The sequence below is a fragment of the Lagopus leucura genome, unplaced genomic scaffold (genome assembly GCF_019238085.1).
Source record: "Lagopus leucura isolate 7727_CA_CO unplaced genomic scaffold, USGS_WTPT01 Super-Scaffold_100157, whole genome shotgun sequence".
Lineage (NCBI taxonomy): Eukaryota > Metazoa > Chordata > Aves > Galliformes > Phasianidae > Lagopus > Lagopus leucura.
In genome coordinates this window covers 30,314,987-30,325,317 of record NW_024962334.1, presented here as the reverse complement: position 1 = coordinate 30,325,317, position 10,331 = coordinate 30,314,987, and the positions used below count along the sequence as shown (strand labels likewise).

General features: G+C 38.3%; 1 protein-coding gene across 2 annotated transcripts in view; it reads left to right on the top strand.

Annotated features, from left to right (window-relative positions):
• Positions 1-10,331, top strand: part of ADAM22 (ADAM metallopeptidase domain 22) — a 61,133-nt gene that overhangs the window by 247 nt on the left and 50,555 nt on the right. For both annotated transcript variants that reach the window (XM_042888742.1, XM_042888741.1), the window contains exons 2-4: positions 3,602-3,665; positions 4,291-4,360; positions 9,887-9,957. In XM_042888742.1, the coding sequence (XP_042744676.1) occupies positions 3,606-3,665; positions 4,291-4,360; positions 9,887-9,957 (201 nt within the window). In that variant the 5' untranslated portion in view covers positions 3,602-3,605. The remainder of the gene's footprint in view (positions 1-3,601; positions 3,666-4,290; positions 4,361-9,886; positions 9,958-10,331) is intronic.

Here is a 10,331-nt window from a genome sequence, read left to right as displayed (position 1 = left end):
TGTTAGAATGCTGTATTTATTCTTTCTTTTCTACTTTGTTTACAAAGGAAAGTGTCAGTGTTGAGTTTCTCTAGTCCTATCCATGTTCTTCACAGAAGTGCTTGTCTCTGAGATAGTCAAACTTTTGAAAATCTGAAATAAAGGATGAAAAATTGTGCAAATTTGTTTCAAAGTGCATCGTTTTAATGGTAATGTAGTTAAAGCACCTGTCACTTGAAGGTTACACAGAGCTGTGTGCTGATTCTCAACTTTTGGACCTGTCTACTTTTGGCACTACTGAAAGATACTTGTCAGGTTTACAGAGCAGCCAAGTCCCTTTAGTGTCTGTTGACTCTGGGAATTACAGGACCTCAGCACTTTTGATGTTCAGATCAGCTGGAAAGGTCAGGGCAGCAAGGAGAGCCTGAGCGTGGAGATTGCTTTCCCTAAGGAAGCAGGACTCAGCTCATAGAAATCTTCATTGTTATCCGTTTCCAACTGTTCTGTATCAGACACACATATACACATATTTAAGTAACTTTTATATTTGTACTTTCTTTATAAGGAAGGGGGAGAATGTATGCGTTAGACCCATCGTTCCTGCACTCATTGTCTGACTTAGAGAGGCGCTTCTCTCATTTATTGTCAAGGTTGAGCAGCTCGATTAAACTGACCTCAGGTTTGGCGGTGTCAGTGAGCCTAAAAATAGCAGCATCCTGCTGCATCTTGAGGGGATTTAGCTTCATGGCTTCCATTAGCAGTGATCCATTAGGTCTAAGCCCCTGCTAACTCCTAGGAGAGAGTGCAGCAATAGAAGGAGGGGCAGCACACGTCCTTTCTTGGCCTCCTTTTGCTGGTTGCCTCTTAAGACTGATCTGCTGCTGCTCAGTATTCTCAAACTGCCTAATGTTCAAATGGAGTTCTTCTAACGCAGTAACGTGAGGAAAGATGCTTTCTTTCCTGTACGATTCAGCTCTCTCGAATGTTAGCTTTTTCTTTTTTTTTTTTTTTTCTTTCTGTGAAATGTTTCAGCAGTTATCCTTCAGACAGGATGAAATATGAAGCTTACTGTAATGGGCTGGTAATTCCAGCATCTGTTATGAGAAAGTATTGTTTTCCTGAGCTATATTAACCTTACCTTCTCTGGCATTGCATCTCCAGCATTACAGCTAGTTTCTCTATAATCTGTTTCAAATGCTAATTAAATACTACAAATATATACTGAATTTTAGGAAATGCAAGAAATGCATGAGACAGAACAGATGCCTTTAACAGACATTTTTTCAGACATGCCTGCAGAGATGATGTTGTATTTCTAATCATAAATTGTGAGTTCTTCTGTTGGTAATGTCTGTGTGGTAGTTTTCTTTTCATTAATTAAATTAATAAGGTGACTGGCTGATGGAGTCCTCAGATGATGAATTTCTTCTTAATGACTTTGCTAATGAAATAAGTTTCTCTACAACTTTAACTCCAAACTCACTGGAATTTTTTCTTTCTGTGGGATATGCAGTAACCACAGCTCCCTGTGAGTTAATGCAGAATGCTTTGAATGCAGAACACTTTGGTTGCTGGGATATAAATGATCTGTGCTCAGTTCTGAGCTGAGCTCGGTTCTGCGTTTGGAGGCCAGTCACACAGAAACCAGTTGTGCTGTGATTTTGCTGCCCACTGGTGGTAAATACATAAACTGCTGTTGTAACTGCGAGCTGGACTTTCATGTCTGCAAATTTGTTCTTCTGAAGACTTTACATAAACCAAATGTGGATTTTTTAGATAGCTTGCGATTTGCTGCTGCTTTCTCTCTAGCAGTGTGATACCTTGGCAGTCTAAAACTAGTGAAGTCATTGGAAAAGTGCCATGGGGGGCAAGTCAAATCTGAGGGTCAGCTGTGATTATTTTTTTTATTAAGTGACTTGATCAGAAGCCAGTGCTGCAACGTTCACACAAGAAGTCATCTGTTAACAACACTTGGTCTTGCAGACTGTGCTTAAAACTGTAATGAAAATGAAGGAGGTTTAGCACGATGAAGTACTGTTCCAGACCTTCCCAAATGTCCCCAAATCTTACATTTTTCTGAGGCAGAAAACTTCAGCAGGTGCTAGAGTATTTATTTTAGGAGCACAGACAGTGCTTCTTCCTGGAGAATAGGCACAGAATTGTGAGTGTACTCATGGCAAAGTCTGAAGTATGTTATAGACTCAGCAACCCAAGCTACTTCTGTGAATGCTGAATGGTTAACCTTGTAAAAGTGATGCTAAGAAAAATATGCTCACCAGGAGATGTCATAGTCTACAAGCTTAATATACACTTACATTTCTAAATAGTCAGAAATGAAATGGCAGTATTTCACTCACTGCATTAGGCCCTGAGCAAAATTAACATTTTGCTGATTAAAAATTAAGTTGCGTTAAATAAAAAGTGTCAGGGTTTGTCATTTATAATTCTGATAATTTTTTTTTTAATGTATAGAAGGTTACTAAAGAGTAATCTAAATAAATAAATGCTTTTATGCTGCTGTAATGTGTGCCAAGTTTTAACTTGCAGGTTGGATTTATAGTCAGGCTCAAAGTCCTGTTAGGAGCATTTTGAAAGCATTTTGACATGCTGATACAGCCTAATTCCAACCATGCGTGTATGTCACTGCAATAAAGGGAAAATTTTAAAAAATCGCTGGTTTGTTTGAAGATCAAAATAGTGATATAAGAAATGCCTCCCTAACCTCTTTCCATAAATAAACCTAAAGTAGCTCGTAATAGAAAGCATAATTGTAGGAATGGACTGTGTTTTTTACTGTGTATTCAAGTTGTAGTACCAGAACATTTGGCGTTGCTGTCTTCATTGACCTGGGATGCCTTAACACTTCAGTACTTTGTAATAGAACTTATGAAGATTTTGTGCCACTAAGAAAGAGCTCTTGGTTCACCAGAGCCAAGGATGTGGCATAAGGCTTTGTCCTTAGTATCTGTATTTTTCATCACAACTCATTAGATGAGTTCATGTGATGAGGTTTTAATTTCCTTATCGTGAAAATCACATAATGTCTGTACTGATACAGTGCTATATATAGCATTGACTTTTTCTAGAAAGATGAATTAATTCGAGAAGAAGAGACCATCTATTGTAATTGTTATTACTGGAGCATCTCAAACATCCTGTTTTGTCCCTTGTCCTTGGTACTATGCAATATTACTTTGGAAAGAGTAAATCAAAACCATGAAAATCTAAGATCAGTTCAATTTATTTTTATTTGTGGGAAAGCTGTAGGCAAGTTCGAAAACCTCTGTATGAATAATTCTGAAAGCAGAGCCCTTATTGCAAGTAGATCTGTATGAGATTGGCTCTAAGCTGGATTTTTGTGGTGTTTTTGCATATTGTAGGGAAGATTTGTGGGAGAAAGTAGAATCTATCTATAAAAGTAGAATCTATCATATCATCATGGGAACGAGCATCTTTCTAAAGCAAAGAAACAAAAAAATGATTCAGAATTATGTTCAGTTCCTGAAAACATTTTTAACTGCTTCTCTTCTGAAATATTTGTTTTTAAATACGTGAGCTTCTTAAACTTACTTCAATACTGTGCTAATGTTTGTTTTAAATTTACTTCTCTTGCTTGTGACAGTGGGATGTTCTATGATGGAAATCATACTTACCTTATTGAACCAGATGAAAACTACAATTCAGATGTAAGTAGAACTTCTGGTAGTCCTGCTGTATTTTTTTTGTGGAATACAGGCATTCATTGGTACAGATTAGGTATAAGACTCATTCCCTTCGTTACCAACTCATTAACTCAGCTTCTCAGCTTCTGAGTCCTCCTAATCACAGACAGAAGTAATCCTCCAAAAATCAGGTAGTGATACACGTACATGTTCCATAACACTTGGAAGTAGAGCAGTGCAGCACTTCTGGAGGCTGAGTGTCACTTGGAGCCAGCAGGAGATGTCTGTGAGTGTTCTGTCCCCTCCTTTGGCACTGGGTTTGTTTTATCCCTCTCCTCCTGCTTTGCTCTCTGCTCCAGTGCAGCAGCTCCCAGGATTCTCACAGTGCTCCCTGGGCAGCTCTCCTAAGTCCAGCTCTAAGTGTGCTCAACGACTTTGTTGCTGTACTCACATACTTCAAATAAAAGATCTAACTGTGGTGATAGCAATCCCACCACAGCTGAGAAGAGTGAAAAGAAATGGTGCCTTGCAGGTTGCACTTTTCCTAATATAGGTTTTGAATAGCAAGGGACCCTTCAGAATTGTCTTTTTAAGGCTCACAAGATGATGATTATTGATTTTTAATGCATGCAATTATTTACTATTTCAGGATGACTTCCATTTCCACTCTGTTTACAAATCCAAGTTGTTTGAGTTTCCTTTGGATGACCTGCCATCTGGTATGATTTTTTAATATTCATGGCTATTGATTTGTTTTAGTCTAAGATCAGATTTGTTAATCATTTTTGATGAATAATCTTCTGACAGTGCGTTGTTTATTTGCATATCTCTTTCCTATTAAATTAAAAAAAAAAAACTGAAAAAAATGGATCTGAAACACTGAAGGCACTGGAAAAGAACATGAAGGGCTGAAAAAACTTGAATCCAATGAATCAGACTCCTCCCAGACCTTCACGTTATGGTGTATGTTTCACTTGACAAGTCTTGCAGTCTATAGACTGCATTATTTGCTAAGAGTTATAGAAAAGAAAGGAATAGGGTAGCCTAAAAGTGATGAAAATAAACCTCACATTGCCAACAGCTCATAACTTTTCATGGATTTTTCCCATTTTGAGATACAGGGTGAGTATCATGGTGTGAATGTAAGCCTGAGGGGTATGTTATTGTTGTTCTTGGGCCCTCTAATTTCCAGTTCATTCAGCATCTCTTGTGATGCTGACTGTAGTGCAGATGTTCATTTAAATAAAATTACTTTGGAGGTAGAAGTGGTTTCAAGTTCTTGTAGTAATCCCCAAAACACTTCAGTTTGTGTGTGGAATAAGAAGAAATTTTTAAAAATCAGTTTTCATCTGAGAAGTTGGCTTGTTGAAGCAAAAATGGCAGTATTTATGACTTATCCTTATTCTGTCAAGGATTTGCAATATTTACAGATGCATTTTCTTACACTATAAAATAAATGCTAGATAAATGAAACTATCCCTTCGTAGACACTCATTTTAGTAGAAATCAACTCCAGGCTAATTTCTTTTTAGATAGAGGTTACAGTTGCCCAGTGCTATTGCCACAAGTATTATTTGTTCTATGAAAACAGTGGGATCTGGTTTCCTACCATGCTGGGCACTGCCCAAAAGATGAATCATCCTATTCTGAAGCGTGGCGTATGCAGCTTTGTTAACTGTTAAGCAAAGCAGAATTGTTCAGAGAATTAATGGGAAAACAAAACAAAACCTAAACAACCAAGGGAATTGCTACAATTGGGTCACCCTGATTCCACTTCTGGAGAAGCAATCTTTCTGCCTTTAAACGTAACATTTTCCCAGCTTGGTGCCTTGTGTCCCTGCTTCTTATGGCCAGGCAAGGCAGAGGATGGAATGGGGTGGAAGGGCAGCACAAAATGCTTGTGCGCAGCATGCTGTCCCCATCCTATCTGGAAGCTTACTATGTATGTGCACCTTACACATGATCCGTGGTTACTCCGTGTGCTTGCAGAGATGATAAAGTAATGAGAGCAATGTATTGAATACGAGGCTGACTGATCGAGTGCATCTTGGATCAGAGTTTCTTAAGGATATGTCATTTAGAAGTCTGGAAGTAATGCAGTCACAGCTGAGTGACTGAGAGGAGTCTTCTGTCTCAGACTGTTAAAACAGGAGACTACCAGAGCTGGTACTTACAGATATCTGTCGGCAGTCTCCTAAGATTTCTTAATAGTTCAATTTTATGTTTGCAAGATTCTGGAGTAAAATTATTATTTTCTGCTTTAAAAATTATGAAAAGGAATTCATTGCAAGCAGAACCCACCTGTTTCACCTCCACCAAATCTTGTTGATTCTCAAAAGATCTGTCAAAATAAGGCTTCAGATTTTTCCACAGAAATCCAAATATTCTTGCATAGTTCTGATTTTACTGTAGATAACAAGTAAATAGTTGTTGGCTTTTCAAATGGAAGATGTTTCCCTTGATTGAATTAAAATCATGAGGTCATAGAATTACTTTGTTTAAAATGTTGAAAAGGAGATTTAATTATGGAATGCTAGTGGTCTGAGTTATAGAAATGTTTGTAATGTGGAGAAAAGGTGATATCTTTTTGTGCTTAGTATCTCATCCGTAGTGCAATAAAATTTAACTTACTGTTTGCTCTTCTACATGTTTGTATTTGCTTTTGTGAAGCTGTTTGGAAACATTATTCTGAGGCTTGTTGTAAAAGTTTTGGTAGTTTTAACAAATTATGCTCTGGCTGAAAATCCCACCGTTTTTATTTGTCTTTGGTTATTCAGTGTAAGACTGTTTTAAGTCATGTTTCCTGGACAGCCTCCAGAGGATGAGAGCTGTTCCCACTGCCATCTGCTTGTCCACCCTTTCCCTGCTCTGGTGTTCATCCCCAGCCCCACAGCACACCATACCCTACCTCCTCCTTCACTCCCAGCCTGCGCTGCCCCACCAGCACAGCTCCTGCACCGAGTCTTCCCTGCAGTCTGCATGGTGTGCTCTATTGCCTTCACTTTCCTTTTTTGTTGTTTTCTTTAAGAAATACTTGCAAGTAACTGCTTGTCTTATAGATTCATTTTATTTTATTTTTTTATTTTTGGAAGTACTGCCACAGAGTCATTGTTAACAGCAAGCACTGTGTTAGATTATGGCATCGGTATTTCTTATGTTCCTTAATACTTTCCTAATTTATCAATTTGCCCAGCGTAAGCAGCTGTTCCTTGATGTCAGGATTTTCTTTTTATCTTTTGAAGAGTGTGTGAGCTCAGATTTCCACTCAGCTCTGCATTAGGAATGGACTGGATGTATCACGAGCTTCTATATTGATGTTAGAAAGGAAAAAAATCAAGTGGTAGGGATTACTCAATATCAGTAATTGTAAAAGCCCACTATTTTACTGCAGTTCAATAGCAATATACTTTTTACATTCTTTTGCCCTTTGGGAATTCAACAAACAAAAAGACAAACGAAAAAGAAAATAGCTATTGCAGAAAAGAATAAATTGTATTGTACTCTATAATAGCACGTAGAGGCACTGACTTTAAATAAGGAAAGCTCATCCAAAAACTTAGCATGTTTGGAGCCTTTGACTGCATAGTTTAGTAGACTGTACATTTTCTCACAGTCTGTCTTCAGACAGTGCCCTGGCATTGTCTTAGACAACAATATTTATTGAAGGTGTTGTTGTTCAAGTAGTGTATAACATGATGTCCCTTCCTTTTGGGGTCACTTGAGTTGTCCTTACATTTTTTTCAAGATAATATCTTCCTGTCAAAATTTCCACTAGGCTTTTTCAGCTCTGCATTTCCTGGGTGATTTTGCTGGTCGTGTTATTTAGCTTGAGGGTCTCTGGCTGGAAATGGACCCTGTGTGAATTCATCCAGCTTGTGAGTTATGGCACAGTGTTAATGTGTGCTAATGTGTCAGTGCTAATGGCTGCAGCATTCCCCTCGAGACGGCTGACTTCCGATGGCAGGGTAAAGCTTCACGTTTGCTGGTCAAGTTATCCAGGATCCCATACACGTGTTGTAAATTACTATTTCATTGATTTAGAAGTTATATTGTTACTAGTTTCATTAATGATAATACAAAAATCCTCAAGTGAAAGGTTGAGGGGCACAAACACAGACTGAATTAATCGACATACCCAAAGAACAATCAAATATAAATTTATTTTTATAAATGTGAAGATTTGGTTTGTTATCATTCTGAGCTCTGGAGGCTCCAGGCCTTTAAGCAATAGATAGAAATCCTTGGGTATTATTTAATTTATTATGGATCTTTTTTTTGTACAGAAAATCTTTAAGTGCACTGGTGTATCCATGAAAATGTTCCTAAGCCTAGGATTGCACAGGCCCCTTCATAGAAGGGTATCTGCAAATCTCAAGCACCAAAATAAGAGCATAATTGTCCAGATACAGCCAAGACAATGCCAGTTGTCCAAGCTTTGCTTTGATGGTTTGCATTATAAGTGAATAGCCACGCCAGGTTAACATTAGCTCTTACCCCTGGTGAAACTTTGTCAGATGGGTAATTCAATTTCTCATTTTAAGCCTTTGTTGGCATAACAGCTCTATCAGCTCTATTAAGCTCCAAATATTACTGTATTCAAGTGTATTTGAACCTTAAATAGAAATTGCAGGTATTTTACTATAGTATGAGAGGTAAGATTATTAATTGGCTTGTTTGAAATATTAACATTTACCTTAATTTAATAGCTCTCTATATGCATAGCTAGCATGTTAAAAAAAATATATCACTGCAAATTGATTTAACAGTATAAGAACAATCTGCAGCACTCATGAACAGCAAATTTGTTAACGGGGGTAACATACATTGCATGACACAGGCAGCACTACACACATATATCACATACAACACCAGAAGTGGGTGAGAAACTGTAGTGCTGTAAGAAACCTGTATACTAGCGAAGCTGAAGTATTGAGGGCTTTTAACACAATCAAAACTTGTCTATAAAGGTGTGTGAACTGGAGTCCATTAACTTACACGTCTTCCGTAGTGCTGTCTACTTCTCTATAGGACTGGTAAAATTGCCATGGAATTATTGCAGTCTTCAGTTCCTGGGGAATTAAAGTGTGTCCAAAGTTAGAGAAAATACGAAGGAAAGAAACTAGGCAAAGTAAAAAGGTTACAGAATGCACAAGCAATTAATTTACTCAGAAAAAGTCTTTGTGGGGCTATGTAAATAGTAAACATGTTTAGACAAGATAAGGAAGGAGTTTGCTATTGTACAGGGAAAGGTGAGGGAGATGCTTTGAATCCAGAAGATGGAAAAGTAGAATTGTCATAAAATCATTTGAATTGGAAGGGACCTTTGAGCAGGGACAGCTATATCTGGTACTCAGAGCCCAGTAAAGCCTGGCCTTAAGTGTCTCCGGGGATGTGGCATCTGCCATCTCTCTGGGCAGCCTGTTCCAGTGCTTCACTGCTCTTATCATAGAAAACTTTATTTTTATATCCAATATAAATCTTCCCTCTTCTAGTTTGAAATAATTTCTCCTTGTCTTATCGCAACAGACCCTGCCAAAAAGTCTGGCCCCTTTTTTCTTATAGCCCCCCCATGGAGCTGTGGGGGAGAGGGTGGGAACAAGCATTGTCTTCTATTTGGTTTATATTGTGTTCCTTTCCATCAGTGGCTAGTAAAAGATTTGGCAAAAAAATAAACTACTTGGTGCTTACTATTAGAGGTTTATCAAATCAAAGACACAGTGGGATTAACAGGGAAGAATATCGTATTGACAGGGAGCACTGCCAAAATCCCACAACATTTCTCCCAACTCAAACATGTTTTACTTTGTGGATATAATCTTCTTAAAGTGTTAATTCTGCCTTTCATGCTCTTATTAATTTAGGTAGCTATTGAGAGAGCTCTGTGAATGCCTGCTGAATTTCCAAAAATATGATTTGCTCTGTGGAAGCTCTGTGCTAATATTACATCCCCAGTATTGGTGAAGTTTTGGCATAGAACATCTGCTGTGCTTTCCGAAGCACGACACCTCCAGATCATCTGTTTCAGCAGACCAGATTATCACTAGTAGAGTTTTTAATAAGAACGGTGTTACAGGGAAGCATCTGTAACATTGCCTCCTTTCTAACTAGAACATTGAAAAAAGGAGTTGCTTCTGCATGTGATGCATGGAAGAATGCCATACTACTGTCATGAAGCATTGGGGTCACTAATTGTTGGGCTGTATTTTTGTAAACGCTCAATGGGTTTGCCTGTGTTTTCTGCTTAGAGTTCTGGCACATGAATGCTACATCACAGAAGTTTGTTGTAAAGCCGAGGCACAAAAGAAGGAGAAGGCAGGTATGCGCCAATGTGCTTGTTTATAAGTAATATGCTATCGAGTTTGTTCTGTGTCTGCTGAACTGTTTCATCCAGATGGAGTCCTGTTGCTGCTCCTGGACTGGCACGAGGTCTTTATGTATGATATAGCTATAACAGAAAGCGGTATCTAATGTTGACAAGGGATTGCTGGACTCTCTTGTACAGTGCCTACCTGAATAGTTAAGTGCTTATGTTGTCACCTTTCATTAAGGTGCCACCACAATGTCAATTTCAAGAGAATTTTTGGGTACCCTATGATGTGTGTGTGTGTGTGTGGCCAAAGCACGGCAGACCCTCTCCATTACATTGATAAAAGCACAAGCTATTTCCTCACATAGGCTCCATTTAATCTG